Source organism: Mollisia scopiformis (assembly GCF_001500285.1).
Source record: "Mollisia scopiformis unplaced genomic scaffold LY89scaffold_2, whole genome shotgun sequence".
NCBI lineage: Eukaryota > Fungi > Ascomycota > Leotiomycetes > Helotiales > Mollisiaceae > Mollisia > Mollisia scopiformis.
Genome location: NW_017263582.1, coordinates 910773 through 937732, shown reverse-complemented (window position 1 = coordinate 937732; position 26960 = coordinate 910773). Strand labels below are relative to the sequence as shown.

At 47.8% G+C, this 26960-nt stretch overlaps 13 protein-coding genes across 13 annotated transcripts; 7 read left to right on the top strand and 6 right to left on the bottom strand.

Moving 5' to 3' along the window:
* Nucleotides 1-957: 957 nt before the first annotated feature.
* Nucleotides 958-1764, bottom strand: LY89DRAFT_728040 (uncharacterized protein; the record flags this gene model as incomplete). Its single annotated transcript, XM_018219226.1, has 1 exon — nt 958-1764. The coding sequence occupies one exon, from the start codon at nt 1762-1764 to the stop codon at nt 958-960; it is 807 nt and encodes a 268-aa protein (XP_018077633.1).
* A 218-nt stretch (nt 1765-1982) lies between these two features.
* On the top strand, nt 1983-3653 carry LY89DRAFT_680054 (uncharacterized protein). Its single transcript, XM_018213999.1, has 2 exons — nt 1983-3178; nt 3420-3653. The coding sequence occupies exons 1-2, from the start codon at nt 2479-2481 to the stop codon at nt 3491-3493; spliced, it is 774 nt and encodes a 257-aa protein (XP_018077632.1). The 5' UTR covers nt 1983-2478; the 3' UTR covers nt 3494-3653.
* On the bottom strand, nt 3130-4730 carry LY89DRAFT_635526 (uncharacterized protein). Its single transcript, XM_018211449.1, has 2 exons — nt 4192-4730; nt 3130-4137 (listed from the first exon to the last, which is right to left on the bottom strand). Exons 1-2 carry the CDS (start codon nt 4421-4423, stop codon nt 3518-3520), a joined length of 852 nt encoding a protein of 283 aa, XP_018077631.1. The 5' UTR covers nt 4424-4730; the 3' UTR covers nt 3130-3517.
* Nucleotides 4731-4935: 205 nt separating this feature from the next.
* LY89DRAFT_635523 (uncharacterized protein) lies at nt 4936-9042 on the top strand. Its single transcript, XM_018211448.1, has 2 exons — nt 4936-8581; nt 8629-9042. Exons 1-2 carry the CDS (start codon nt 5271-5273, stop codon nt 8681-8683), a joined length of 3366 nt encoding a protein of 1121 aa, XP_018077630.1. The 5' UTR covers nt 4936-5270; the 3' UTR covers nt 8684-9042.
* Nucleotides 9043-9629: 587 nt separating this feature from the next.
* Nucleotides 9630-11134, top strand: LY89DRAFT_177754 (uncharacterized protein). The gene is made up of 3 exons (XM_018205590.1): nt 9630-9804; nt 9857-10372; nt 10443-11134. The coding sequence occupies exons 1-3, from the start codon at nt 9737-9739 to the stop codon at nt 10843-10845; spliced, it is 987 nt and encodes a 328-aa protein (XP_018077629.1). The 5' UTR covers nt 9630-9736; the 3' UTR covers nt 10846-11134.
* Nucleotides 11135-11149: 15 nt separating this feature from the next.
* Nucleotides 11150-11872, bottom strand: LY89DRAFT_777056 (uncharacterized protein). The gene is made up of 2 exons (XM_018222101.1): nt 11602-11872; nt 11150-11543 (listed from the first exon to the last, which is right to left on the bottom strand). The coding sequence occupies exons 1-2, from the start codon at nt 11711-11713 to the stop codon at nt 11488-11490; spliced, it is 168 nt and encodes a 55-aa protein (XP_018077628.1). The 5' UTR covers nt 11714-11872; the 3' UTR covers nt 11150-11487.
* Nucleotides 11873-12207: 335 nt separating this feature from the next.
* On the bottom strand, nt 12208-13213 carry LY89DRAFT_777055 (uncharacterized protein; the record flags this gene model as incomplete). The annotated part of the gene is made up of 2 exons (XM_018222100.1): nt 12453-13213; nt 12208-12399 (listed from the first exon to the last, which is right to left on the bottom strand). Exons 1-2 carry the CDS (start codon nt 12975-12977, stop codon nt 12208-12210), a joined length of 717 nt encoding a protein of 238 aa, XP_018077627.1. The 5' UTR covers nt 12978-13213.
* A 149-nt stretch (nt 13214-13362) lies between these two features.
* On the top strand, nt 13363-14652 carry LY89DRAFT_777054 (uncharacterized protein). Its single transcript, XM_018222099.1, has 4 exons — nt 13363-13702; nt 13753-14014; nt 14067-14231; nt 14285-14652. The coding sequence occupies exons 1-4, from the start codon at nt 13608-13610 to the stop codon at nt 14396-14398; spliced, it is 636 nt and encodes a 211-aa protein (XP_018077626.1). The 5' UTR covers nt 13363-13607; the 3' UTR covers nt 14399-14652.
* Nucleotides 14653-14927: 275 nt separating this feature from the next.
* Nucleotides 14928-16826, bottom strand: LY89DRAFT_574183 (MFS multidrug transporter-like protein; the record flags this gene model as incomplete). The annotated part of the gene is made up of 4 exons (XM_018208726.1): nt 14928-16222; nt 16270-16485; nt 16535-16613; nt 16665-16826. The coding sequence occupies 4 exons, from the start codon at nt 16824-16826 to the stop codon at nt 14928-14930; spliced, it is 1752 nt and encodes a 583-aa protein (XP_018077625.1).
* Nucleotides 16827-18934: 2108 nt separating this feature from the next.
* On the top strand, nt 18935-19653 carry LY89DRAFT_680045 (uncharacterized protein). The gene is made up of 2 exons (XM_018213998.1): nt 18935-19180; nt 19251-19653. The coding sequence occupies exons 1-2, from the start codon at nt 19032-19034 to the stop codon at nt 19462-19464; spliced, it is 363 nt and encodes a 120-aa protein (XP_018077624.1). The 5' UTR covers nt 18935-19031; the 3' UTR covers nt 19465-19653.
* On the bottom strand, nt 19471-20383 carry LY89DRAFT_713764 (ubiquitin-conjugating enzyme E2). Its single transcript, XM_018218075.1, has 4 exons — nt 20036-20383; nt 19889-19977; nt 19706-19837; nt 19471-19653 (listed from the first exon to the last, which is right to left on the bottom strand). Exons 1-4 carry the CDS (start codon nt 20086-20088, stop codon nt 19478-19480), a joined length of 450 nt encoding a protein of 149 aa, XP_018077623.1. The 5' UTR covers nt 20089-20383; the 3' UTR covers nt 19471-19477.
* Nucleotides 20384-20739: 356 nt separating this feature from the next.
* Nucleotides 20740-25218, top strand: LY89DRAFT_728032 (uncharacterized protein; the record flags this gene model as incomplete). The annotated part of the gene is made up of 2 exons (XM_018219225.1): nt 20740-20882; nt 20931-25218. The coding sequence occupies 2 exons, from the start codon at nt 20740-20742 to the stop codon at nt 25216-25218; spliced, it is 4431 nt and encodes a 1476-aa protein (XP_018077622.1).
* A 261-nt stretch (nt 25219-25479) lies between these two features.
* On the top strand, nt 25480-26731 carry LY89DRAFT_777051 (uncharacterized protein). The gene is made up of 3 exons (XM_018222098.1): nt 25480-26154; nt 26207-26535; nt 26580-26731. The coding sequence occupies exons 1-3, from the start codon at nt 25613-25615 to the stop codon at nt 26708-26710; spliced, it is 1002 nt and encodes a 333-aa protein (XP_018077621.1). The 5' UTR covers nt 25480-25612; the 3' UTR covers nt 26711-26731.
* Nucleotides 26732-26960: the final 229 nt, after the last annotated feature.

Genomic DNA, 26960 nt, shown 5'->3' with positions numbered 1-26960 from the left:
GCATCGATGTGTCTTGCCTATCACTTGTTGAAAAAATGAACGAAGGTATATGGATTTACATCTATACATACGTTCTTTTGGAAAGGAATTTTTTGGTCTCAAGAAGTGGTTTATATGGAAGACAAAACCTGAGCCAAGAAGTCTCTCGAGATTCTTGAGCTCATATAAGAGCGAAAGACACGATTTAGGTTTGCTCATCATCTTATGGAAACCGCGTGTAATTTGTGCTGCTCCAAGAATCAGTGTTTCGTAGCATATCCTCTGAACTGAATCAGTACTACGGCAAGTGCGTTATCAACGGATCTTGACTTCCAGGACCTACTAGTGAGCTTCCATTTCCGTACACTTACGCTTGTGAGTCAGAAAAATATCGGTATGCTTTTCGTGAACTCGCTTACATATGAATCATTGACACCACTATCAAACTCGCAGACTCGCCTCCAAAAGCAGAAAGATGGGATGGACACAACCCAGTGGGGTAAGCGGGGTAATGTGAGCGGGGTAAATCTAAGAGCTCGCTTCCCTTCCTGCCCCCTTTTTGCGAATGATACCACCAATTACTTCACATATACACTCTTGACTAAGCACTTTGAGCCAAATATTTGGTTTTCGTACATTTATGCCGTTCACGAATGCAAGGGGCTCTAGAATTCACGCAAGTCTTGGTAAATACAGAATATTGGTCGAGAGAAAATTGATTTTGGCACTTTTCATGTCCAGTGGAATTTTCCAAGCACTGACCTTGAATGGTCTTGCTTTACCTCCGCAAGTTTAGTCACTTGAGAACGGCATTGAAAGTAGCAAAGGAATTTATGGAAGCAGTAATATAATAGCAATTTTTTTATCTTCCTTAATTTAATCGGACAATTTGAGTGAAACGGAACGGTGAATGATTGTTGGCAAGCAACAAGTAGAATGAAAAAGCGCAATTCTGCTTACCGTTCCGACTTACACTGTTTAATCTTCAGCTCTTATCAACCACTCCATCCACCAAGGACTGCGGATCTCCGGAGTCTCAAGTCTATACTCTTTATCAGAATACGCTCTTCGGCAGAATGGGCACTTCCATTCAAGCTGCTTAAAGGTAATACCAATACAAGCATCCCCAAAACAATGTCCACAAGGCAACTTGACAGCGGCTTCCGGATCCTCGTCCGGTGCTTCACGCTGCCCATACTGATCCAGGCAGATGAAACATTCTCGATTATCTTCTTCAAGACTTTCGATTTCGATCCTTGTTAGTAAAAATGGAATATTCCCTTGCTCGACGGCGAGGAGCTCAGCTTCCTTCTCGTTGACCGCGTTGAGGACGATTGTACGATGGATTTCATTCACGATGATCTTGCCCAAAAATACCTGCTCGCCTGCTCCCCAGGATTGAGGAATTTGTCGAGTATTCAGTAGAAGTGTTAACCAGTAGCGGAGTCTACTGACGTCTTTCTTTGGGAGCGAGCAGCAGATGCGAGGACGAACATCTTCATTCGGTCCTCTGTTTGTGTCAGCAATGTCTTCTCCGGAAAGGAGTCTCCCGAATCCACTCCATAAATGTGTGGCTTCTGCCAGCTGAACCGAGTTGGGTGGATTCATTAGCGACCGTTGATCGGCAGATGGGTAGCCAGGCGCCGAAATGCAGCCTGAACAGTGAAATGGGATAGATACCGGGTTGTTGTTGCTTAGTGTGTTGCAATGGATGCTGTTGGAGCATAATCGGACGTCGAATTTAAAGTGCCCGCAGGTGTAGATGACAACGTAGTGGCGACACATTGTGAAATAAGTGATTCGTAGTTGAGATTTGAGTAGATTGAAGAGTATGCAGAAATTGTTGTGACAATGTATGGTTTTTGACAAGGACTTTGTATGTGGAAAGAACACTTTGTTCTATAGTACTTGGTTGTCTTTCAGGACAATCTCCTTTGTAGTCCGAGACAGTGGAACAACGTGCTAACAAGATGAAGTTGTACGTTATACTAAATAAACAAGGCCCGACAATGGCACAACTTGCCAATAAAGAAACAGGTGATATTTTAAACCAGTCTCTACCTAGGTGTCTTTGTCGACGCTAGGCAGTAGGCACTCTCAGAAGAAGGATAACCCAGCGGCCAACAAAGTCGGTAACGAGTGCTGGGCATTGGACACAACGCCCGGATGACGAATGAAGTCTTCAACTTCGAAAATTTTCTCCAGAATTAACGAGGCCTTTGTCATGGTATCCGAACTCGGACCCGCTCTAGCCCATGTTTTGCGAGCCTCAACAGTCATGTCTCGACATCTCTTTATTTGCACTGCAGAGTTTGCAACAATAACAAGCACAGATTTTTACAATAACAACCACCACATGTACAGCAAAACGTCCATTCACTAGTAGATTCTCTGGTCATCCACGCCCATCCACCCTTCAAGTGTCGTTCCACATCCTCGAAAGAAAAAGTCTTTCGCCTCCAAAAGCCTCCCTCTCGAAAATCGAAACCAACAACAAGTATGTGCACAAACACCAAGATAACGTACCTCCTCTGCCTCCACAACATCTCTCAATTCCGATCTTGCCGCCCCATCATCACATTCCTCCTCAGGCGCGGACGCTGCGAAACGAATTCTACTGAAGCCTTCATCAACGATTACTGTGAACGCTGCCGGCACTTCTGGGACCGCTATTCCATCTCGGAAGAATCGCGACGGGCTCGCGCTGCTGATTTCCGACTCGAGTCTGATTATCATGGGCCGATTACACCGAGTGCAGTCCCGAGTGCTGGGGGAAAGGCGTGGTTTTTTGGGTTTGTAAAGGATGAGGAGGAAAAGCCAGCGAGGGATGTGAGTGAGCTGAAGTTGAGGCGGAAAGTGGATGTGGGTGAGGCGTCCATCTCAGACATGACGGAGAATAAGGGAAAGAGACGAGATTCGATGGATTCGGGAGGGACAGTGTGGCCAAGTGGGATTGGAGAGAAAGATGGCGATGATGAGTCGAAACGACTTGGTCCTGATGAATATGGAAATGATTCGGATGTGGCTAGTGACTGGTCGAGAGGTGAGGGAGTCATCAAACCGGAGGAATTCGATCTGCAACATCTGGAGAGACAATTGTGCGGTTCGATGGAGGAGGAACAAGGGGCTGAGAAGCGAGATCAGAGACTGAGGCCTGCTGCACCGATGCCAGGTATTACACTGCAGCGTAGAACAAGTACTACATGATGGATGATTAGTAAGATAATCATTCACACAAATGGTCCAGCCATTCCTTGGAATTCTCCAGAAGAGACAACTCAGAAAAGAAAACAAAAGACACGTTTCCAGCCATATCCTTGCTTTTTGAGCACATGTCAGGCCATAAATACTCTCTTTCCTTCTTTCAAGAATATGACAGAGGCCCAAGATAGAAAGAAGAGCACGTAAATTAATGTTAAACCAAGCTTTTATGCACGTACTGATACATCATTATCCCGCTGTTGTTACCATTCCCCCAATGCGATTACTAAGTTTGTCTGTAAATATCTGCTAGAACCTGCGTTGTGACACTGCCATCTTACAGTTGAATTGCTGGTTTAGGCTTCCAAAGGGACCATCCAATCGCAATGCCCAGTTTAATTGCAGCAGCTGTCCACAGAGCCGCAGCCAGTCCAGCAGACGTCCTGCAGATGAAACCACCCGCAATACCGCCCACTAGAATAAAGAGGACAGCGCATATCCTCCTGTTTCTCTTCACGTTATCCTTCACAAAGAAGTTCGGGTCACTGGCTAAATCGCAGTAGACACTTGTCAGGACCGTGGTGGGAACCTCATTGAAGCCTAGAATTCTCGATGTCACGATTTGTCCTCCTGACTGGAAGGCTAAGAAGCCTAAGGGCAGAAGTTCTAGGAGATTGATCTGCTCGCCGACGGTTGCTCCTCCATTCATTGCTACCAGATCCATCGGCTCGGGCACGACCTCTAACTGCACCAATGCAGCAGCAATTATTATGAATATGCTCTGGACGAAGAAGGAAGTTGTGAGAGTGCCGCGTGCTTTGGGTCCGATGAATCGTGTGGTTGAGAACATGAAACATCCCAATAAAAAGGACGAGATCGAAACAAGAGACTTCAGCCAGCCATATGGCTTGCCTTTTGGTTGATTGGATGCGCCGAGGGCCAGGAAGATGGTATTTCCTGCAAAAATATGTTAGTCCTCACCGCTCAACCCAAGTCAGGAATGTCTCTCACCTGTTTGCATAGAAACGAAACACGACCAGGCATTGTATGCACTGCTGTCACAAAGTCCAGCTACCAAGCAACAGAGGATAATAGGAATATCAGCATATTCGGGGTGGATCTCGCGGTTGAGGTATTCCAAGGCCGATTGCCAATTGCTCAATTGAGGCTCGTCGTCGAGTTCTGTCGTTGGCAGAGGAGTACTGGGCTGAGGGCTCCGGGAAACAGATTTGGGTTTTGTCATTTTTTCACGAGCAATTGATAAGGCGTGCTGGAGAATGTTACAAACGGGGGGATCGACGTACTTAAACAGAGTGGACAAGAGGCAATTTACACATGTCGCAGATTCAAGATTCGGAATGACGATTGTTAGACTTTGGAAAAAGCGACGGCGCGCGTTGTCAAGGAAGCTTCCGGAGGTGACGGAAGCGGCTCACTTGTCTTGGAGGGGTCCAGAAAGAGACTAGTAGCACGTGCTGCACTACCCACAACACAGAAAGCACAGAGAAAAAAGAAGTCTTAATATTCTACGATGAAGGAGTATTCTTGACAGACAACAGTCGTCTTGCAGAAAGTGCTTCTAAACTTTTCCAATGTTTGGTCGCATATTGCATCATGTGACCCTTCTCTTATCGCTGCCCCTCCACCAATCGATATCGCAGGTGCTGAGTGAGGTAAGCCTAGATGGGGCTAAACTGAAAGCGGCCTCGATCCAAATTTATTTTCGGCGCTCTCTTGAGATTTTTCCATTTGGACTGCGCTGTTTCCATCACCCTCTTCTCCCTCTTCTTGTCCTCTGCCACGCGCGGCTTGGACTCTCGAACAACTCCGTTTTCTGTTCTCTCACAGTCGTCTGCTTGGTCAGATAGATCTCCACTCCCAAATCTCCACTCTACCAAAAGTTCTTGCAAATCTTTTCTTGCGACCACTGCCTCAGCCACGTCGTTCCTGGATAAAAGAATACCATTTCGAAACTTTCCGCAAATTTTTTGCAACAAAAATTTGGACTCCTCGCAGTCACTAACTATATCATACCTTTCGACATCTGCGAGTCACACACTTCAATCTCAGAGGGCGTTCCACGCTCGAGAATGCCGCACCCCGTATCGCCGCCCCGCACACAGCCCACCATGATTTCAAAATCCGCAAATGGCCCTGCGCCAACACAGGAAGAAGTCTCTGGGATGCTGAATACAATCTTCACCGCACCATCCTCTGATGCTTCGATTGCGGCATCATATGCGTTATGCGATCTTCTCCTGAATTCGGTAGGATTTCGCGGATTGATTCAGTACGGTATCCTTGCAGAGATCAAGAAGGCGGCAGCCGATAAGAAGAGCGGACTGCGAAGAGAGAGCGCTCAAAACTTGCTCGGCGCTCTTTTCGAGCGTCTACCACCGAAGCAGAAGATCAGCGAAGTTGCACTATTGCTCCAAGACGGTGGCATGGTTGCTTGTGCTCTGGATGCTTTGTCAGATAAAGGTTCAGTCGTCCGTGATGCGGCGCAATATGGCCTGGACGAGCTGTTCAAGAATCTGTCCCCCGAGGCTCTGGTCATTGGTTTGATGCCAGGGCTCTGCACATATCTCGGAAAGCGATCAGGAAAATGGCAGGGAACCGTTGGAGGATATAAGCTACTGCAGAGGATGGCAGACAAGGCAAAGATGGAAGTCGGTACAAGCAAAGAGGAGGCCAATGACAAGGATATTCTGAGAGATTCAATGGGCACAAAGTTGGCAGGCTTGATTCCGATTGTTGAGGCTGGCATGCACGATTTGAAGTCCGAGGTTGAGAAGCAAGCCGTTGCGACCATGAACTCATTGACCAACCTTCTTTCCAACGACGATGTCGCCCCACGAATCCCTCTTCTCATTGCCACGATGCAAAATCCTTCGACCGAGACCCTTCAAAAGGCAATTCACGCTCTCTCCCAGACTACATTTGTTGCGATCGTCACTTCTCCAGTCCTCGCTCTACTCACCCCGCTTTTGGAGAGATCTTTGAACACCCCCACAACCGCCCAGGAAGTTCTCAGACAAACTGTTGTCGTTGTGGAGAATTTGACCAAGCTTGTTCATGATCCTGTTGAGGCCAGAACTTTCTTGCCAAAACTGAAGCCTGGTGTAAAGGCCGTTCAAGATCGTGCTTCGTTACCAGAAGTCCGAGAAATGGCAACTCGTGCATTCAATGTTATCAACAAGGCTATGGGCGACGATGATGGAGTTCTCGCTAGCGGTGCAATTGCCCGAACCACTCAGGAAGATGTTGCGACAATTCTCGAGAGTGAGATCAAGAAAGCTGGTGGTCTCGGTGGGAATCTCGATACTTTCAAGCTTTTGAGACCATATGTTTGCGGCATGGTTGCTGAGGATGCCAATTTCCGACAAACAGCCCGTATTTCGGCTAGAGTTACTCCATACCTTGAGCACATCATGAAGGATGCTGGAGCAGTCGAAAAAGTTGGTGCTGCAGTCCAACAATTTTACGTGGATGAAGATGCCCGAAAGTTTGGTGTGCCAGTAAAGGAAGACGATGGGGAGATTGAGATTGTGAATGCCGACTTCTCTCTAGCCTATGGTGGAATGCTGTTATTGTCCCACACCAACCTTCGACTCCTCAAGGGCCACAGATACGGTCTTTGCGGCAGAAACGGAGCCGGAAAATCTACTTTGATGAGGAGTATTGCAACTGGCAAGCTTGAAGGATTTCCTCCCCAGGATGTACTCCGAACATGTTTCGTTGAGCATAACCAAGGCGAAGATGCAGACATCAGCATTCTGGAGTTCGTTTCAAAGGATCCCGCAATCGGTAATCAAGGCAAGGAGCGTATTTCCGAAGTTCTCTCCGAAGTTGGCTTTACTGCAGGGCCTAACGGACGCCAATCTGAAAAGGTTGGTTCTTTGTCAGGTGGATGGAAGATGAAGTTAGCTTTGGCCCGTGCGATGTTGATGAAGGCCGATGTGTTGCTTTTAGATGAACCTACCAATCATTTGGACGTAGCGAATGTCAAGTGGCTGCAGGAGTATCTGAAATCTCACACTGAGATCACGAGTTTGATCGTCTCCCACGACTCCGGCTTCCTTGACGAGGTTTGCACAGACATCTACCACTACGAACCAGGGAAGAAATTGGCGTGCTTCAAGGGTAATTTGGCCGACTTCGTCAAACAAAGGCCTGAGGCCAAGAGTTACTACACTTTGTCATCCTCCAACGTCCAGTTCAAGTTCCCTCCTCCCGGTATATTGACTGGTGTCAAGTCACAGACAAGAGCAATCCTTCGTATGACAAACTGCTCTTACACTTATCCTGGAGCATCGAAGCCCTCCATGGTAGATGTCAGTTGCCAACTGTCCTTGTCCTCCAGAACAGCTATCATTGGTGGAAATGGTGCCGGAAAGTCAACTTTGATCAAGATGTTGACTGGTGAAACTGTCCCTACCACTGGCCGTGTGGAAAAGCATCCCAACTTGCGTATTGGGTACATCAAGCAGCATGCTCTTGAGCACGTCGAAATGCATTTGGAGAAAACACCTAACCAATATCTTCAATGGAGATACGCCAACGGTGACGACAGAGAAGTCCACATGAAGCAAACCCGTATCTTGTCTGACGAAGATAAGGCGCAAATGGAGAAGCTGGTCGACCTTAAGGATGGTATGGGAGGTAAACGCATCGAGGCAATCATGGGTCGTCAAAAGTGGAAGAAGTCCTTCCAGTACGAGATCAAGTGGGTCGGCATGCTCCCGAAGTACAATTCTCAAGTCTCTCGAGAAACTCTTGTCGAGCTCGGATTCAACAAGTTGATTCAAGAGTTCGACGATCACGAAGCTTCTCGTGAGGGTCTTGGTTTCCGTGAGCTGTCTCCAAAGGTCATCTCCAAGCATTTCGAAGATCTTGGTTTGGATCCTGAGATCGCAGATCACAACGAGATTGGTGGTCTTTCTGGAGGTCAAAAGGTCAAGGTTGTGCTTGCTGGTGCCATGTGGAACAATCCCCATCTTCTCGTTCTTGACGAACCTACCAATTTCTTGGATCGTGACTCTCTTGGAGGTCTCGCAGTCGCTATTCGTGACTACAAGGGTGGTGTCGTCATGATTTCCCATAACGAAGAGTTCGTTGGTGCGCTTTGCCCTGAACAATGGCACGTTGAGGCTGGTCGTGTTACCCACAAAGGACACTTGGCCGTGGCTGCCGATCGATTCGAAGATCTCAGCCGTCCTTCAAGCGGATTCAACAGCAGTGTTGCAAGCAGTGCTGTCAGCAGTGCCAACGCTAGCGCTGTCAACAGTGGTGCCGAGGATAATGGTAGCGATATGGCTTTCAGAGCTAAAAAGAAGAAGAAGATGACCAAGAAGGAGCTTAAGGAGAGAGAGGTCAGAAGAAGATTGAGACATATTGAATGGTTTGTCCTCCTTGCTTCACAATATTTTCACGTACTAACATCAACAGGCTCAACTCGCCCAAGGGTACTCCCCACCCTCCAGACACGGACGACGAGTCGTAAATGTCATACCCACACCAATACATATCAAAAGTTCATCCACATCGACAAGGGAAGAAAGGGGAGGAAATGTAATCATGTGCAAAGATAACAAGAAGATAGAGAGAGTTCCTAGATGCATGCATTTGGATTTTGACTGTTTTTCGGCAGCATGCATGCACGCAAAAGATTCCTATAGAGACGCACGAAGGGGTGCTTTTGAGAATGGCGTTGGCATTATAGACAGGGTATGGGATCAACGTGTCTTGTTGTTTCGTTTCTAGAATTTCTTTTGTTGAGCATGTGGGCTCCTTGTAGAGAGGTGCGGTGCTATGCTATGTAGGACAATCGTAATTCTATTGCGAGCCTTGAAAAGTCTTCCTTAAGGTTGGCCTGATTTGGGTGCTGATTGATCGTGTATTACACTTCCTGCTGCGGCAGGAATGAGCAAGGAAATTGCGATATCCTTCTCCCATCGAAGCCCCAAGTCACTAGTGTGCACCTTCGATTCCCTGTCAAATTATTACCCAACTCCTACCCGGCCTTGTGATGACTGCTCAGTGGCAGCTCTGCAGTCTCTTCCGCGCCCTTTTTTTCGAACACAAAGTGAGGCGGACGAGCATGGCGGCCCTTTTTGGCTGCCGTCTCCTCCATAGGAAGAGATTTAAAAGCAGCAAGCGCGTCCCGAGCCTCGTCTCCTCGCAGCATATCTTCCTCGCCTCACCCTCTTCTTTTCTTCCACCAAAATCCTCGCACCTCAGCTGCGACGTCCATCTCCCCCGACCTCAGATCCTCGCCGCTTTGTGTACAACCTGAGCACGACCCACACCGCTTCGAGAGCAAGAGCGCCCTGCTTTGGTGAGTTCTCCATGCATGGAGCTGAATGAGTGCTGATGCCTGACAGCCACAGCGTCATGAATGAATCATATTCGTTCATGGATGACCTGTTCGACTTCGATGCCTGGTCCAACGTCGAGCAGCCAGAGCCTGATTGGTAATTTTTTTTTTTCTTCCGAAGCTCACTGAAAAAGGGCCTGCGGGCAAATTGAATTTCGTGACCCAATCAACGATGTCACCATGTCGAACGGCCCAAACTCGCGTGAAGAAACGTCCATCGATACCCTGAGCTCTTCAGAACCTCTAATGTCAGTCTACCCCACTAACTTTACGATTTTACGATCTTCCTAACAGCTATAGTCCTTCTACTTTTCCAAGAGTTGTGTATCTTCAGAACACATGCGCGTCGTGCGATGCTCCCCTCGATACATCTGAGCAAGATTTGAATTTTGTTCATCCAACCATCTTTTGTACTCTCAATCAAACCACAGATCATCTTCCTCTGGCTTGCGGAAGCGAGGCTTGTGGTCAAAAGATTCCAGATCTTCAAGGCCTCAAGCAGCACTGTCACGCAGCGAAGCACGAGTCATTCAAGTGCGGTGTATCAACATGTCAGCAAACCCTGTCAGGAGACCGCTGGAGTCTCGAAAAACATTTTCAGCACCATCCCGAAGTCAAGTTTCGGTGCAACAAATGTCAAATAGGGTTCGATACACCTACCAAGTTGGATCAGCATTGTTCCTCTAGTAATCACGCCGGTTACCATTGTCCCTACCCCAATTGCAATTCAGAATGTGGTCAGAGTCGAGATCTGCAAAAGCATCAACTGATACATAAGAAGACTACCGCAAGGTATCCATGCAATCACTGTCGAGCGTAAGCGTTATGATCACTGTCAAAATTTGTCAGCAATGAAGCGAGTGATCTCCTTCTAACAAATGTGTAGATACCGAGGCATGAATGGGTTCAAGCGCAAAGATCACCTGCGGCAACATATCCGGAAATACCATAGGATTGAGGACTATGATTTCAACGAATATTGCTACCATGGTTCGTGCTACCACAAATCTTTTCAATCACTGGAAGAATACACAGACCATACACTCCAAGAACACCAAAGTATGCCGTACATCTGTAGACAAAAGGACTGCGACCGAAAGGATATGAACGGCTTCGCCAACAAGAACGAGCTCGAATTTCACGCCAAGAATGATCATGCGCTTCCGTATCGATGTTCATTTCTTGCCTGCGATCGAGTTGGCACGAAAGGCTGGAGACGCAAGGTAGATATGGCGAAGCACATGGCAAAGAAGCACGGTCAGGTTGTCGAAGCGGCTACTGTTCTCTGAGTGTTCAGTCGAGGAAGTGTCGTTGATGAGTGGCAATGATGCTACATCTGAACGGCTCTGTTTCGAATGTGAATGACTTGGACCGGATCGGGGCTTTCTTTGAATCTTTCGTACACTTGTCGCTCTCTATATATCAATATTTCTGGCTTAGAGGTGTCTGTTTGGAGTTTTTGTTTCTTGCTTTTGAGGATTGGCTCCATAATTTCAACAGCTGTTCAACACAGATGTTTATGACAAATCGATGACTTCACAGAACACACGCCTCGTTTCAAAATCCAACTCGACGTGAAAATGATGAAGTTTTGAAAGAATAATGGTCTCTAGAGTCTCTAAACACTCCTTGCCGATTCGAGTACCATTCTACTATCAATTAGGAGATGTTACAATGACGTTACGACACTATCATATTGGTGGATCAACCCTAATTTAACTTTTTATCACTGTGTATCGATTCCTCTTCGAGAAATCGTGTCCCAACAACGAAACTCCTCCCTCCAGCTCTAATTATCTTACACATGACCAAGCTCTAAGAAGATATATCCTCGGTACCAGCCGGAGTGAACCATATATCCTATCTCTGTTTCGTATTCGTAGTCGCTTTGTTCGTTCCGCTTTCCTATATTTCAGATAGATCGGTCCTTTTCATTGTCGAGCAGCCCAAATAATCGCTCCTCCCACACCGAAGACAGATACGAAGACTATTCATTCCATGCTTAGCGAGAAGTTGAATGATTGAGCACAAGGACAACCACTTACTGACAAGAAACGCCTCGATAATCTCATGCTTCGGTACACTATCTCTTGCCACCAAAATACTAGCACCGACTTCACTCAGTCCCTGAACAATCCGCGGATCGAGAGCCGGCATTATGAGATATTTTTGCTAGACAACACAACTCGAACGCGAAGATGAAAGAAAAAAATGCAGAACTCGTCTAGTACTTCACGATAGATGCACAAAAATTGAAAAATTCAACCCGTTCCCATACAACAAGGAAATATCCAATACCTTATATGAAGTAAGTATCATGTTGCGTGCGCTTTGGATTCGCGATCAGCCCATTTCTCAGGCATTTTTTGATGTTCGAGACAGGGGGTTGTTTTGTCTTCGCGCCGACGACCACCCTGAAAATCAGACCACGAGCGTTATGTCGTTCGATTTTGTTTCATTTTGTGTGGATGGAGGAATTTGGTTTTATCTTTAACATGGGCGAGAGGAATGTCGCACGGTCGGAGAGAGTGGCTTACGTGTAGATATATCTTTGGGATCGATGGGATGCTTTGAGGAAAGGCCCCGAAATTCGGGATTTTTCTGTGAATTCCTTTTCTGTACATGAATTGGATGCATTCTTTTCGCCTCTATCAGTTCTTGGTTCTGTCAGGGACTTCCTTTTGTTCGCCGCCGTTTTGCTCAGCATTTTGTTGTTCCGCAGTGGTTGGTTTGCGCCTCCCTTCCACTTCGTCAACCAACGACTTCATGTCCTCATCACCTTCCTCAGCTCTCTTCTTGAACGTTGCCATATTCTGCTGCAACCACTCTCGCTCGCCACCAGCCTACAGGAAAAGTCATGAACTTGATCTCAAAAATGATCACGTGCATCACTCACCTCTGGGATAGCCAGTCCACTTTCTCTAGCAATCAACCCAGGAACGATAAACACAGCCTGTAACCTCCTCTCATCATTCCAATTAATGCCTTTCTCTTTCTCTTTTTCTCCGCCTTCTTTCTCCTTCTCTTTCTCATCCCCGCCGCCCTGAGAAGCCTGAGTTGGATGCGTCTCCGCCGGACGACCAGAAGGATGATACATAGGTAGCCCTACAACATCATCCCATATCTTCTCAATATCTTCGGCAAGCTTAGCAAAAGCGACATTACTTCGACTGGCGCCGCCGCGGACGTGAGCAAAGATGAGATTGGGATGAGTTCGTGCTCGGCCGGCTACGAAATAATCTGGTACAGTAGGTGAAGAGGGAGCTAGTATCGAGGCATTGTGAGAGGGTGAGAACTTGATGTTGACAAAGTGAGTGGGTGCTGAGAAGGTCTTGCTGTGGAGGGTGGTGATTTCTGAGGCGAGGGTTTCGCGTTGAGTGTGAGTGAGGTTTGTGTGATGGATGATTTCGTAGAATGGCATTTTGAGGATTTGAATTTTTTTGGATAAGTTTATTGTTTGGTTTATGGGTGCCAAGAGGGGTGTTGAAGTATATCCGTTGATGTTGTACTGTACTAAAGACGAACGGGTACGTCATTGGTACGAGGCTAGATTGAGGGGTTGTTTGCTTCCCGTCATTGCCGTGGTGGTACGCGTTCTGATGGGGAAGTTGACCTCGCCAATTACTTGTATTTGATTACTGAAGACGTTTGCTTGTGCCTGTCAAAATCAGTTGCGACCTTCATTGGATGCCAAGATGTAGTCACGTGCTGCATACCCCTCATCGTTCCGCAAATCCGGATGATTAATAGATAAGAAGACATGTAGTGGCAGAGGGGAATCCATCTCGTACCAATAGTCGAAAGCGCTCGCTAATAGATAGAGATATTGAGGGGAGTGAAAAAGAATGTAATGATGAAGAAGTTTGAGGAAAGCACTTCGAGAGGTCTCGCTTACCAAAAAGGGGCCGAAGAGGCTCAACCGAATGTTTCAGATACGCGTCAAAACAGCAAGTCTTTCCAAGTAACACCTTCCACCAAAACATACAGAAACTTCATCTGAAAAGCAGTCATTATCCAACAAGCTTTCTACGGTCCATGATCTTCCGCAACCATGTCTCTCTTCCCAGACTTCAGTAACGAAGAAATATTCCCCACGTTCGCCCAATGCCCTTTGAAGGAAACGCTTTCGGAGTCCACATCAACCACGTATTCCATTCCTAAACCTCTCACGTGCCTTCATAGCTGATAGGAAATAGGACACAATTCCTCATGGGAACCATAGGAGAGAACATGACGCTTGCCATGAACCCAACATTCATCTGTAAAGACCGGTCGACAGCCCCATACGCACTTACGTTGAAGTTACCGAGTCACATGCACAGAGAAGGCGTGAGAGGCGGCGCTCTGGATTTCAAGCAGTATAAGAAAGGGTGGACGGTGGTTGTGAGGGCGCCGTGTAGGAGTGGGGTGAAGGACGGGAAGCAGGGGCTCGTGGAGTGTGAGCTGGAGGAGAGTTTGGTATGTTTCTTTCTGGTCACGAAATGGGGATTGACCTAATGAGAACTGATAGGTTATTCCGGCCAGTCTGGAGAAGTTGGCGGGGATGCATAATAGAGAGTGGACGAAAGCATTTGGAGACGAAGGAACGGTGGAGTGTCAGGGCTGTGGGGAGACGAAGAGTAAGGATGAGTTGTCGAGGTGTAAAGGCTGTGGAGCAGTGTGGTATTGTAATAGGGTGAGCTGAACGTGTAAGGTTGAAGTTGAGAAGAGAAGCTAACTTGTGGACAGGAATGTCAGACGAAAGGGTGGAGTGAGAAGGATCATAAAAGCGAGTGCAAGGCTCTGAAGGCTTTGAGGAGTCCTTTGCTTGACCCAGCTAGAGTACAGTTAGTCATGTCATGAAGGAAGGTGCAAATCCAGAATTTCTAATGCCTCAATTGCGACTGCTTTCATGTGGGATTCTGGAGACCGACCCGTTGATTACGGGATACTAGTTTGAGTAATGCGGGGAAAAACCTCGTGCTCGGAGCGGAGAACTAGGATGGAGGACGCACCGCTGTGTTGGTGTATTTGTGGGTCTGTCTTCAACCGAGGTCCACTGATCTACTTTGCTAGGGTAGAATTGCAGGATTTGACATGCAGCATTAGCTGCCGAGACTTGCCCGGCTGCGTGAGTCCATGGACTCATAGAAAAGAACTTTCAAGCTTCAATAGGAGATCGCAAGAAAACGAAGGCTTGATGACCAGTTTTATTCATTGCTTCCTTTCCGTATCTCGTCCGACATAATGCACGAAGTTACATAAATGTCTCATTCTAATAAGCACATTTCCCAAGATGTCCTTCCATCCAATACGTGCAAAGCCACAACTCCCAACTCCATGGCTGCCATTGCCTTCCTTTCCCTCATCCTTTCCTGTATTCTTGAATCTTTCAATGCATAACCACAGCAACATGATCATCCATATACTTGCTAATGTCCCCCAAGAAAACACTAGCAATGATAGCCACTGCCCCAAAAGCAATACTAGTATAGTAAACATATGGATAAGCGTATGCGTAACTTTCCTGGCCTGCAATTACAAGAGCGTTCCAAATCGTAACATTGCCGTCCACACCGGGCAAAAGCAAAATCTCGTTCAATAAACTCGCACCAGTGAGTTCTCCGATTTCCGTCACCGTGGCTATGTCGTAGATACCGTGTTCAACAGCTGCAAGGTAGAGGTTGAGAGAGAGTTTGGGAACGAACTTATTGAGGAATACGTTATAGTAAGTTGTGTAACCAATCGCGCCACCAACGACGCGGATAGCAAGTGTGAGCGCGGCAACGGTGGCGATCAAATCGTCAGGACAGATAATTGTTGTTATGATGGAAGCTGGGACGACGATTCCACCAATTCCGAGACCAGCGACGACCAAGATACCGTAGACGGCTTTGAGGTTATCGAGACGAGCAGCAGCGAGAGCGCCACATCCAGCGGTCATCATGCAAGAGGAGATAATCATCAACCATCTATTACCACCGCGGAAGACAGACAAAAGCCAGAGGACGATACATGCTCCGACCAGGATAGAAAAGCCGATGGGCATACCACGGATTCCGACACCAACAGGGTCATGGCCGTAGACATTGAATGCTTGAGTAGGCCAGAAGAGCAGGACAGAGAAGAAATTTGCGCCTGAGATGAAAGTGATGACGAGTGTGAGAGCGAGGATTCGAGGATCCTTCTTCAGACGAGACGGGAACATAGGGTATTTGGCTCCATAAACCTCCCAGAATCCAAAGGCGATGAGGAATACGGCTCCTAGGATCAAAGGAACGAGAACATGTGCCGAGTGCCATTTGTATTGGTAACCTCCCCAAAGAAGACCAGCGATGAAGAGGATGATGCCAACGATTGAGAGGAAACCCCCTACGAAGTCGATCTGGCTGATGATCTCACGTCGAGAAAGGCCTGTGGAATTGACACGGGGCGGTGGAAAGTAGAAGATGGCAGTCATGACGAGACCGATGAAGGCCCACAGAGCGCAGAATAGTCCGACATATCGCCAGGTAGAGTGATAGGCGATCAACTGTCCCCAGAGGACAGAAGGGCAGAAAGGAATGATGGTAAAGATCAAGACTGCAACGTATTTTCCTCGCTTGGCGGTGGGTGCTAACTCTGATGTTGCAGCAAGTGCGGTCAACTCGTTGATACCAGCGCCAGCGCCGGCAATGGCCATTCCAGCTATGATTATTAGTCAACTCAACATACACTGACTTTGAAGGACTTACCGATGAATGTGTTCATAGTGTGGGCTGTGGAGCACACGATCATGCCAATGACGATAAAGCTTGCTCCCGTCATAGCAACGTATCGACGACCCATCAAGTCAGACAAAGCGCCAACAAATGGGCAGACTGCAGCCAGGGCAAGCAGATTTCCCAACACGAACCAGACCCATCTGTCCGTGCCCCCGATGTCTCGGTAAATGTATGGTGGAATGCCTCCTGTCGAAGAGGTTAGCAAAGGGACCTGAAGGATTTTGAGATATGTTACCAAAAAGATAGACTGGAATTTGTGAGCCGGTCCAGAGGAAAGCCATTGCAATCAAGGACATTAGGCGGTGCATAGTCATCTGAGTTTAATTTCAGCATATATTTCTAGGAACGGAGAAGACTACACTTACTGGTGGCTCATGGTCGTGGTCCTCATCGTCACCATATGTTCTCAATCCATCCTTTTCGTAGTAATGGGTGTTCCCTGGAACTCTGGATACGGTCCTAATGGTTTCAAGGTGCTCAGTCCGAGCAGCACCAGGACCTGTCTCTTTATCGATAGAATTTGGCATCGAGTTATCTGACGCCGTAGCGGCATTGTGGTGCTCCATGATGTTTTGACTCAATCCCAAGATTCTGGCGTTCAGGAGGATTTTTCGAGGAGTAGTAGAAGTAGAAGGGAGGAGTAGAATATAGGAGAACACTTCAACATCGAGCAAGGGGATACTCGCTCTGTATTATAGATCAACAAAACAACTTGGTCTTGAATAACCCACCTTCGTCCTTTATCCTAGTCACGGGCAACACCAAAGGAGGGGAGGTCTTGACGAGTTACCAGGCTACCCTGGTATTTAGCGCAAGACTGGGGTGGAATGCACCACCAGGGATCAAGGAACGATCCTCATTTGAAGGAGCAAGAAAATGGTGTGCGAAGTTCTCTGATTCGGCATAGATCCAGTGTTCTGGAATGCAAAGCTTGACCGATCCAGGTCTTGGAGGAAGGTTCCGAGGTACTTTTCATCAAGATGAAGCGTCCTGGCTGATGGTTTGCTTCGGGGTGGAGAAGCCACTAGATAAGCTCGTGAACCAGAGGCATAGTGCTTGACTGGCGAGGATTACAGTCTCGTACCTCATACTGAAGGGATAGTATCGGTAAGCGTTTAAAAGGTACCCCGAGTATGCAAGACTACCAAGATTGACTCAACATGCTCGAGCTCACTTGAGCACCATCGCACAATCCTAGTCACAATATCCCGCGGGTTGTAAAAATCAAAGTCGCAGCTGCAAACAGTGTAGGGAATTTCGGACGAAAATGGCACTTAATCTGCGGCGATGCAATGCATCAAAAACGGCCAACCTTGTGTTGAAAAGTGCAGGAGAGGCAAGGTTTCCACTGGCTAGAGTAAAGCTACTATCTCTTGGTGTTAGAAAGACCTCGGTAGGCGTGACTGGGGTGCGGGGAACAAATCTGGAGAGCGACGATCCCGAGGAGTAGTGTGGGGAGCCAACGTGGACCATGTGCTGCTAAAGACCTTGCTAGAACATGAAGTGGCGTTTCCTTTCGACATGACTGTGCATTTGCTGCCCCTTTCCACGTTAGTCGGGCCAATCTCCCGAAGCACTTTCCCATCACAAGGATCGTGATATCTCTGGTTGACCAGCGGTCGGGAGACTCTCGATGTCAAACAGTATTGACAGGTGGGGAAGAAGATCTTTCAGTTGCCAGATTCTAAAATGTCTCCGACTGTCACGATGAGCGTTCCACTTCTCGTGGAGACTGGGTAGGGTTAGACGACAATTAACTGTTAATTGACTCACGTCTAGATCCGTGGAAGTCATTTGTTTTGAACTGGAGAAATTCGATGCCACGGCGACTTCCGAGTCCATTGATTTAGTTGATAAAAGCAATCCCAAATCTCTCGTAGCCAATAAGTGTCGTCATGGTGACACCAAATGGATTTGTTTCATGGCGGCTTGCAATAATTTGTCAACTCGCATATGCCTCTCGTGATTCGTAAGTTCGTAAGCTGCGAAGCTAAAGGATCTTAAGTCTTCCTTCATGGTGTTTCGTGTCTGTTGTACGAAGAGCACCTTACTGTGACACAAGAGGGTATTCAAATGTCTTTGCTTTGACTAGCCCTTGAGATTGTTCGATGGAAGGACGTGTCGTCGAAAGAACCTCGGGACGTCGATATACGATGAGCGGCACAGACGCTGCGTAAGTGGCCGAGCCGTCTCGAGGTGCGGGAAGGCGTTCAACGGGAATGCAGAAGGGAGCCAGTCGCATCAACCAACTCTTTGCAGCACCGAAACTCGTGGGCATCCATTCTGCTGGGAAAGGGCGAGATGACGGGCATTGTTTAAAAGCATGGATCATGATTTGCAGCTCTGATTGCCATGGACCTGGTTATCAATGTTTTTGGTTGACGCTTGGCCATGTGGAAGATAACTGACATCGGAATTCTGCGGGAGGTGTCATTATCGACATCAATTGGTAGGCCGAGGAATCATCCTGCTGGTCTTGAGGTGGAAATTTGTAAGAGAGAAATACAAAGAACCTGGAGAGTTACTTGAATTGCCAAAGCATCTCATGATCTCGCTTGGGACCAAGCTGACATTTTCACCTGACGAGAAGTCGACTCCGAATCAGAATATAGGACATCGAGATGCAAAACGTTGTTTCACATGCTTATGCTACTACATTGCGGCTTTAACACAATCTAGAGAAGGAGAAAAACTGCTATACCACCAAGCCATTTCTCGTGCTTCGAAGACTTATGATGTACGTGCATATATTTGCCTTACAGCTGTTTCCAGTAGTAATACTTTGTATACTTGGTCCTCAGGCACCCAGCAGTACAGCAGGGGGAAACATAAAAGCTGAAAACCTTGTCGTTGGAAGATATGCTACCTCTGTTCAATATCTGTGCGTCGCGTCATTTGATAAACCTACTTTGGTTGCAGATTTGATGTCAAGACTGACAACAAGAGTTAAGGGACGAAGCCACGTTCCATGTCCTAGATCTCTATCTGAACGCACAAGCCAACCAAACGCCGTCCAATGGAGGTCAACACGAACATGCAGATCGACTGCAACACCCATCATCCATCTACCATTGCTCCGTTCCAGACAATTTCATCGCATGCTCTGCCCTCAATCCATCACATCATGTCATTCGCTCATATCATCTCCAGCATCGTCATTCATGAAAGAAAAGCAGTATCAAGTCATAGCATGCGTTCGTGTCCACTCCTTTGCTGTTGCAATAGCAGCTTGTTCGTCCTCCTTCCATCTCTTTGCAACTTCGGGTGCCAGTGGATCATCTGGGTTTGGTGCACCGAGAAGGGCTTGGATCGAGAGAAGGATGGTTCGAATTTGGAGGGCTGGTGACCAGTTACCTAGAGAAGTGGTTAGCAGAGTCCTCGACTGAATTATACACCAAGAACATACTCTTCAGAACGTCCAAGCAGATACGACCTAGTTTATCGATATTCGGGTGATAGATCTTGGTGAGGAAGCGAATCTTAGGAGGTGTCATGGGATAATCGTCAGGTAGAAAGAGCTCCAGCTTGAAGATTCCACCTATTGAATATGTCAATACGCTATTTTATTCGGAGAAGTGGAGGAGTTTGCCTTCATAAGGAGACTGCGACGGGCCATGTATCGAGACATCAAAGTATCGTAGATTATCCTCGTGAGGGACCGCACTGATACCTGGTACACTGCAGATTACAACTGTTAGTCTGCGATCCACGTTCATCAAACAAGGGATGCACTTACGGCTCTGCCATCAGCCTCTCCGTCTCCTTGATAATGCGCTTGGGCAATGCCATTTTTTCCACTCAGTCACAGTCCGATCTTGTCTGTTCAGAAGAGCTCTTCGGAGTCGCACTGGAAATAAGAATGCCTAATAAGACTACACCAAGACTTTGGGGGTCTGGGACGTGGTGCGCTGCTGAGACAGAGAGAGAGTTTGCGTTGGCGGGGTCAAGAGAAGGCACGATGCTCCAGTGATCAAGCGTCTTGAGTGGTGGCGAAGGAAGGAACGGAATCCAGGCTAGCGTACTTCTTGTGATTCAAGCTGTTTGGGAAGCGTTCCTTGTGATTCAAGTGTGCTCCTGGTGTAAGCTGGCTGGCATGTATTTTCCCAAGACAGGGCTAAAGAAGTGCTCACCGCCTTCCCTATAGTAAAAGGCAGAATATTTGGTTGGTGGCAATAAAGGGCGGTGAGCACTGCTTTTAGCTCTCGCACCTCCGAGCTCCTCTGCTCGAGATACAAGAGCAAATAATCTCTACTCCCCCGAGCACGGTCGTGTTCGACTAGTCAATCATTATATTCCGGCCGCAGGTCCCTCTGAATTGGTCGGTGTCGCCTGGTGATCCTGGCTACATTATGCACGACGGCAGCGGGCAGTTGGACCATTTCATAAGTGTAGCACGACCATGAGGTTAGACGATGAGGATGATACGAACTCTCAGCTTTCATGATGGACGAGTCGAAGAAAGGAAAGACAATAAAGTCTGCTTTTGATAGCAGTACTTTCGACATCAGTGTGTCTATCCATGTAGATCGCAAGGTTGGGTCTGCAACAATCTCTCCTTCTGGAAGAGATGTCGCCCTTGCATCGTAGGTCCCTTGTGTATCGTATAAATCTAAGCTTACTGAGAGCCACAGTACTGATGGACTTGATATAATCGACCTCGACTCCCCTCTGACCCCTCCACGCCATCTTAGACACGGCCTACCTTGGCTCGTTGCAGACGTGCAATGGTCTCCATTCGCAGCTCGAGACTACTGGGTAGTCAGCTCAGCCAATCAGAAAGCTCTTGTATGGAATCTGAACATGAACGAAGATGCTTCCCAAGGCGCCATTGAACACACATTACACGGGCATACCAGGGCCATAACAGATATCAATTTCTCGGCTCATCACCCTGACATCCTGGCTACTTGTGCTGTGGATGGATATGTGCACTGTTGGGATCTGAGACGACCAAGACAACCTGTCTTGACGTTCTGCGACTGGTTTGCTGGGGCTACACAAGTCAAATACAATCGTCAAGACTCTCACATACTAGCTTCGTCACACGACCGGTGGCTGAGGATTTGGGATGATCGTAAAGGAGCAGCACCTCTCAGATCTATCAATGCGCACGATTCGAAGATTTACGGCGTTGATTGGAATCGAACAAGATCTACGGGAGTGGTTACTTGCTCGTTAGACAAGAGTATCAAGTTCTGGGATTATGGCAACGACCTTGACGAACCAGAGCGCATCATAAGAACCGACTTCCCAGTATGGCGAGCACGACATACCCCATTTGGCTGGGGTTTGCTAGCTATGCCTCAAGATACTCCGGGTAATCTCCATCTCTACGAGCGCCGACTGAAAGAGGGCGACGAGAAAGATTCATTCACACCAACAGTGGCCACTTTTCCAGGTCATGGCAATCATAAAGTGAAAGAATTTCTGTGGAGGCCTAGAGGCGGTATAACAGAGGAGGGCGTTGACAATCGAGAATTTCAGCTCGTGTCCTGGGGCGAAGACAACCAGTTACGCCTACAGAAAGTCGATGCCGATACTCTCGAAGGTGTTGGCTATGTGAAAGGTAGCCAGGTCCGTAGGAAACTCAATGTGACGCGGAAAGGCGCCGTATACAAGACCTTCCGTACAGTAGAGACCCCTTCCGCTGAGAAGAAAGCACCCACCATCACCGGACCGCGTCCCGGGAGTTCGGGGCTCAAAGTCAGTGGCTTGAGTGCTGGGATGAAAAAGATGCATCTTCCGCATGCCGCCAAAACTCACATGTTGATACGAGCGCCTGCAATGAAAATCAAGGACAAGTCTGCAAAACAAGATGATCAAAATCAAAAGCAGATTGATTGGATGAGTGGCATCAAGTTTACAAAGCATGAAAATGGCCCAGTCCAGCAGAAGAGACCGAATTCCAGACGCCTGTCGCTTCTTAACCCAGATTTCGAAGCAGATAGCGAGTGGGACTCGCCCGAAAACCTCCAAGACGAGATTATACGCATACATGACCAGCTTCCCAAGATCACATTCGAAGATGTAGACATGGACAAGAGGACAGTAATTGCGTCCATGAATGGGCCTTGGGGTGAAATGGGCAGCTCGATCTACGTCAAAGTCACAATAACTTTTCCGGAGCAATATCCCGAGACCAAGGCACCTAGCTTTGCAATAGGCAAGACTTCGCTCATGTCAGATGAAATCTATAGCAAGTTGAAGCGAGAAATACAGCAGATAGCAGCTGGCTTCGTGTCTCGTCGGCAAGGATGTCTCGATGCAACACTTTGCTATCTCCTAGGCGAAGTAGACTTGGAAACGAGCACTACGTTTTTCAAAGATGTTGAGGATCTCGATGACATAGATGCTTTAGCGGATGAGAGTTCGAGTGACGACGAGGATGACGATATTCCAGCTGGAGCTTCGGCAATGATGTCTCAGGAGCTTGACACAAGTGCTACGGAGAACATGTTAGCACCCGGAAATCGCAATGCCAATGTACCGCTTCCGAGAAAATGCGGTGCCAGATTTTCCCCTAGTGGTAAATTGGTATGCTTCTTCCCGCCCAAAGAGGACAAAGTAAAATCACTTTTCGAGACTTGGGCGTCAAAGAATAGCGTTCGGCCCAAGAGACAATCGTTATTCCAAAGCTTTGGCCGCCTTCACAACAACACATCTCCCGTTCCTCGTGGGAAGTCCATGTCGCTCATGTCAGAGAGCAGAAGTGATTCAGATGCATCTGATGATTCTGACGTCTCGTTGTCTAGCGACTCTGATTCTTCACAATTTCGTATTGAGAGATTTCCTATGTCAGACTACTTTCGCCGTGCAGGTCGTCGACCTTATCGCACTGGCTCTCCCACCATTCAATCCCAAAAATCCAGTGCTGCAGGGACTGGAACGGGGACCGGCACAGGAACTGGAACAGGTCTGGGCAGGGCTAGATCTTCTAAGCCGAAGAACATTGTCTCCATTCATTTCATGGACGACCTTTTGCCGTCTAAGAAGGGCCTGGCACAGGATTATGCGATATTTGGAGATGGGCCAGATGTTTGTGAAACGAACGCTAGCGCCGCCGAAAAGCATGGCTACAAAGATCTAGCTGACGTGTGGAGATATGCTGCTATGCTGCTTCACAACGAAGTGCCACTTGAAGTCCTTGATCAATCTCATCGCCGTGAGCCGATTTTGGTCATAGCAAAGGATGCAATCAAGCGCAATCGCAGCGACAGTGGCTCCGATAGTGCAATAGATCTTTCGTATGATGCCCAAGGTCAGTCGAACAGCTTATCCGGCAGAGTGAAATGGGGAACGAGTCCACTTGCCAAGCAGCTTATTAGCGACTTGTTCGCACACTTTGAGAATCTTGCAGATATCCAGATGCTGGCTATGCTATCATGTGTATTCAGTGAGCCACTTGCCAAAGATGCAGCATCAGTTGCAGATCTCCACATGAGTCAACCGCAGACACCCCTATCTATGAAGACGCCAGCTTTTTCATTGGATTATTTCCCAACTGATGCTGCCGCATGGAGCATGTATCAACGCACCCCATTGCACTCTGTTGCGTCCACGCCAAAGTTTGGTCATCCCTCCTCTGGCTTATATGGCTCAGTTGGCTCCTCGAACGGCGCTTGGGGCAGCGATCCTGCATCTGCTTCATACTCTTGTGGAGAGACGCCTCCTCTGAGATCGAATCGTGCTAGTTCTGAACATCTCGATCGACATACTCAAAGCCTATCGACTTCGCCAGACAATCCCCGCAGCTTCCGTCGTGCGAATTCTGGAATCGCTTCTAGCTTTGCAGCTCTGTCTCGACCCTTCTCCATCACCTCGTCATCATCCCCACCAAATCCTCCGCCAAACAGAAAGCGTCCAAGTCCTGTGGAGAATATGTTGAACTCGTTGGCTCCGAGTACGATCACTTGGGGCAACACGACGGTCCTTGGAAGCGTCAAAGAACAAGATTATATGGACAGGTCTTCAATGTCAGATGACGAGGCCTCAAAGGATGACTGGAAACCTACTATCTGCACTGGCATTAGCTTGATCATCGAGAATCAGAACAATTTTGACGATGAGGGCTGCATGAGCACATCCTTACTAGACACTGAATACTCGACACTCTACGCAAATTATCGAAGGTCGTACGCTGAGTTGCTTTACATTTGGGGTCACCCGCTCGCACGGCTTGAGATCCTGAAATTCAATGGCCTCAAAGATTATTTCACTTCAGAACCTGACGTCCCTGATAACAAGTCCTTCGCTGCTTCTATACGCTCCACGGACTCTCGGAATTCGACTCACGAACCATCTCCCCCATCGCCTATCATCTTAGGCAAAAAGGATCCGTTTGCTTTACCATGCAATGGTGACCAGGGACTGGATGTGGCAGGATATTGTCTAAGACACGAGTCTCGTCTCGATCCGTTGCCAAATAGCTCAGCTGGAGGCGCCGCAGGTCGATGTGAAAGATGCAAGACTATTCAACGACAGCTTCGCTGTACAATATGCATGGAACCTCTTAGTGGCCTCTTCGTGCCTTGCTTGTCTTGCGGATGCGCAACACATGAAGAGTGTCTGTCCGAATACCACTCGCTCGGCAATACTGACTGTCCAGGTGGTTGCGACTGTGATTGTGGCGATAAGGCGAGCGTTGGTGTGGTGGAAAGCTGGGAGGTCATGATGGGAGAAATCGAGCGTTTGAGAATGCTCGATTCTAAGCAAGGCTCAAAGGGAAAGGAGAAGCAAGCCCTTGAGGACTGGCATGGCGAGGAGAGAGCTGAATGGGAAGATATCAATATTCTGACCACGGGGCTGGGACGAGGATATTCTACCCTCAATAAAACATTAGGTCAGATGCGCAGTCGAGACTGGACTCTTGCCGGTAGCAAGCATAGGCCCAGCAGTCTGAGGAAAGAAGAGATCTTTTGAAATTCGCACATGGATGGCGCCAGGAAAGGTGTCAGGGTACGGCTTGTAAGGATTATGGCATCAAGCACAAAGCATTTGAATCTGCTGAAACGGCATGTATTGTTTACATTGTAATGTCTCAGATCCCGAAAATTTTTCCAAAACCGAGGCTTCAATCATTGTTCTCGAAGGTGATGTGGTCTCGGATTGTGTTACATTCCATTGGTAAGTCACAATCATCTTCGAGAGGACGCACCTTGGTTCTCACGGACAAAGATCGAGGTTTCAAACAACGTGATAATATCTATATGTTCTATATATCCTAACGTCCTCACTAATTTCAACTTCGTTATGCAATTATTATTTGCAATTATTATTACCCTACAAGCATCGTCAAATCGACAACTCAACAAATATGGCCAACCTCTTCGGACAGCCTTACCTTCACTTAACGGTCTCTAACCTACGAAACATGCTCATGCTCGTCAGTCTTGATTTCGACGAAGCAAATGACACCAAGGAAGATCTCTTCGCGTTAGCCCAGGATTTTGAAAGCAGCCTACCAGCTCGGACCCGTCAGCAAATCGAAGACTCTCTATACGACCTCATGTATCGAAGACGAAGCTTGAAAGCCAAAGAATCGGAGTTCCAGGCTCTACTTACTCGTATCAGCGCCAGAGAGGATGATGTGGACGACGAGGAGGTCGAGGTCGAGGAGATGAGGATTTGTGCGGTATGTGAGGATGAGCTGCCGATTGCTAACTTTCCATATCTCAATATCACGAACTCTTGCACACACGAAGCGGATGTCTGCTTGACCTGCCTCCGAGAGCACATCAGAGTGCAGATGCTGGATAGAACTGTCGACAGGCTGAGTTGTCCTGGCGGTCCGTTGTGCGCGGAGAGATTAACGAGCGAGGATGTGCAGCGCTGGGCTACAGCTGAACTTTTCGTTGCGTGAGTGCCTCGGATTATCTCTTGCTTATTTAGTAGCTAATTACACCTTCAGGTATTCCGACAACGCCTTGACCGAGCTTTTTCGGCTCGACCCGAATTTTCATCACTGCTTAGGTCCCGATTGCGGGGCAGGTCAGATCATCGAGCAGCAGGATGCTATACTGATGGTATGCGAAGCTTGCGCTTTTATGACTTGTATCCGGCATCAGCTTCCTTGGCACACAGGCCAAACCTGCGAACAGTATGATCTCCAGCTCATGGAAAATGCTCGCCATGAGCAAGAGAATGCGGCGTCTGGAGATGAGATTCGTGTCAATACGAGGCCGTGTCGACAGTGCGGAACACGAATATGCAGAACTGTGGGGTGTGATCATATGACATGTGAGTGTTTCCCGTTCAAGATATCAGTACTGAACTCCTCATAGGTCGACTGTGTAATTGTGAGTTCTGTTGGGGCTGTGGAAGACTTTGGGCAACAGCTCGTGCCCTGCATGGAATCACATGTACAATGCCGACTGCATGGCATATAGTAGACGACGATCCAGACGAGTTGTAGATTGGAAGTTTGATTCTTACGGTGTCTATTAGTATCAGAGAGTTGCCTACGAAGGTTTCTGTCTTTCAAGCCCTCGAGAGCATATGCCTGAACAGTGAATGAATGGTGACAACATACTTCTACCTGTAAAATTATTTCTATTCTCTTGAAGGTTACTCTCAAATTCTTTTTCTTTTTGACCTTTTCTTAAAAGAAAAAAGGCCCTCTTCCCTTCCCTCTAGGTACCGCCCCCCAACCTTCCTATTGCCGG

Coding starts and splice junctions, on each gene's coding strand:
- LY89DRAFT_635523 (XM_018211448.1), top strand. CDS start 5,271: ATGCCGCACCCCGTATCGCCGCCCCGCACACAGCCCACCATGATTTCA. Junction 8,582..8,628: donor AGATTGAGACATATTGAATG/GTTTGTCCTCCT, acceptor TAACATCAACAG/GCTCAACTCGCCCAAGGGTA.
- LY89DRAFT_777056 (XM_018222101.1), bottom strand. CDS start 11,713: ATGCCGGCTCTCGATCCGCGGATTGTTCAGGGACTGAGTGAAGTCGGT. Junction 11,544..11,601: donor TATCGAGGCGTTTCTTGTCA/GTAAGTGGTTGT, acceptor TGGAATGAATAG/TCTTCGTATCTGTCTTCGGT.
- LY89DRAFT_635526 (XM_018211449.1), bottom strand. CDS start 4,423: ATGACAAAACCCAAATCTGTTTCCCGGAGCCCTCAGCCCAGTACTCCT. Junction 4,138..4,191: donor TTTCGTTTCTATGCAAACAG/GTGAGAGACATT, acceptor ATATTTTTGCAG/GAAATACCATCTTCCTGGCC.
- LY89DRAFT_177754 (XM_018205590.1), top strand. CDS start 9,737: ATGTCGAACGGCCCAAACTCGCGTGAAGAAACGTCCATCGATACCCTG. Junction 9,805..9,856: donor AGCTCTTCAGAACCTCTAAT/GTCAGTCTACCC, acceptor TAACAGCTATAG/TCCTTCTACTTTTCCAAGAG. Junction 10,373..10,442: donor CCATGCAATCACTGTCGAGC/GTAAGCGTTATG, acceptor ACAAATGTGTAG/ATACCGAGGCATGAATGGGT.
- LY89DRAFT_713764 (XM_018218075.1), bottom strand. CDS start 20,088: ATGGCATTGCCCAAGCGCATTATCAAGGAGACGGAGAGGCTGATGGCA. Junction 19,978..20,035: donor GAGAGGCTGATGGCAGAGCC/GTAAGTGCATCC, acceptor TGTAATCTGCAG/TGTACCAGGTATCAGTGCGG. Junction 19,654..19,705: donor CTGCTTGGACGTTCTGAAGA/GTATGTTCTTGG, acceptor CCACTTCTCTAG/GTAACTGGTCACCAGCCCTC.
- LY89DRAFT_777051 (XM_018222098.1), top strand. CDS start 25,613: ATGGCCAACCTCTTCGGACAGCCTTACCTTCACTTAACGGTCTCTAAC. Junction 26,155..26,206: donor ACAGCTGAACTTTTCGTTGC/GTGAGTGCCTCG, acceptor TTACACCTTCAG/GTATTCCGACAACGCCTTGA. Junction 26,536..26,579: donor GGGGTGTGATCATATGACAT/GTGAGTGTTTCC, acceptor AACTCCTCATAG/GTCGACTGTGTAATTGTGAG.
- LY89DRAFT_680054 (XM_018213999.1), top strand. CDS start 2,479: ATGTGCACAAACACCAAGATAACGTACCTCCTCTGCCTCCACAACATC. Junction 3,179..3,419: donor ACTGCAGCGTAGAACAAGTA/CTACATGATGGA, acceptor TTATGCACGTAC/TGATACATCATTATCCCGCT.
- LY89DRAFT_680045 (XM_018213998.1), top strand. CDS start 19,032: ATGATGTACGTGCATATATTTGCCTTACAGCTGTTTCCAGTAGTAATA. Junction 19,181..19,250: donor GCTACCTCTGTTCAATATCT/GTGCGTCGCGTC, acceptor ACAAGAGTTAAG/GGACGAAGCCACGTTCCATG.
- LY89DRAFT_777054 (XM_018222099.1), top strand. CDS start 13,608: ATGTCTCTCTTCCCAGACTTCAGTAACGAAGAAATATTCCCCACGTTC. Junction 14,015..14,066: donor GTGAGCTGGAGGAGAGTTTG/GTATGTTTCTTT, acceptor GAGAACTGATAG/GTTATTCCGGCCAGTCTGGA. Junction 14,232..14,284: donor CAGTGTGGTATTGTAATAGG/GTGAGCTGAACG, acceptor ACTTGTGGACAG/GAATGTCAGACGAAAGGGTG.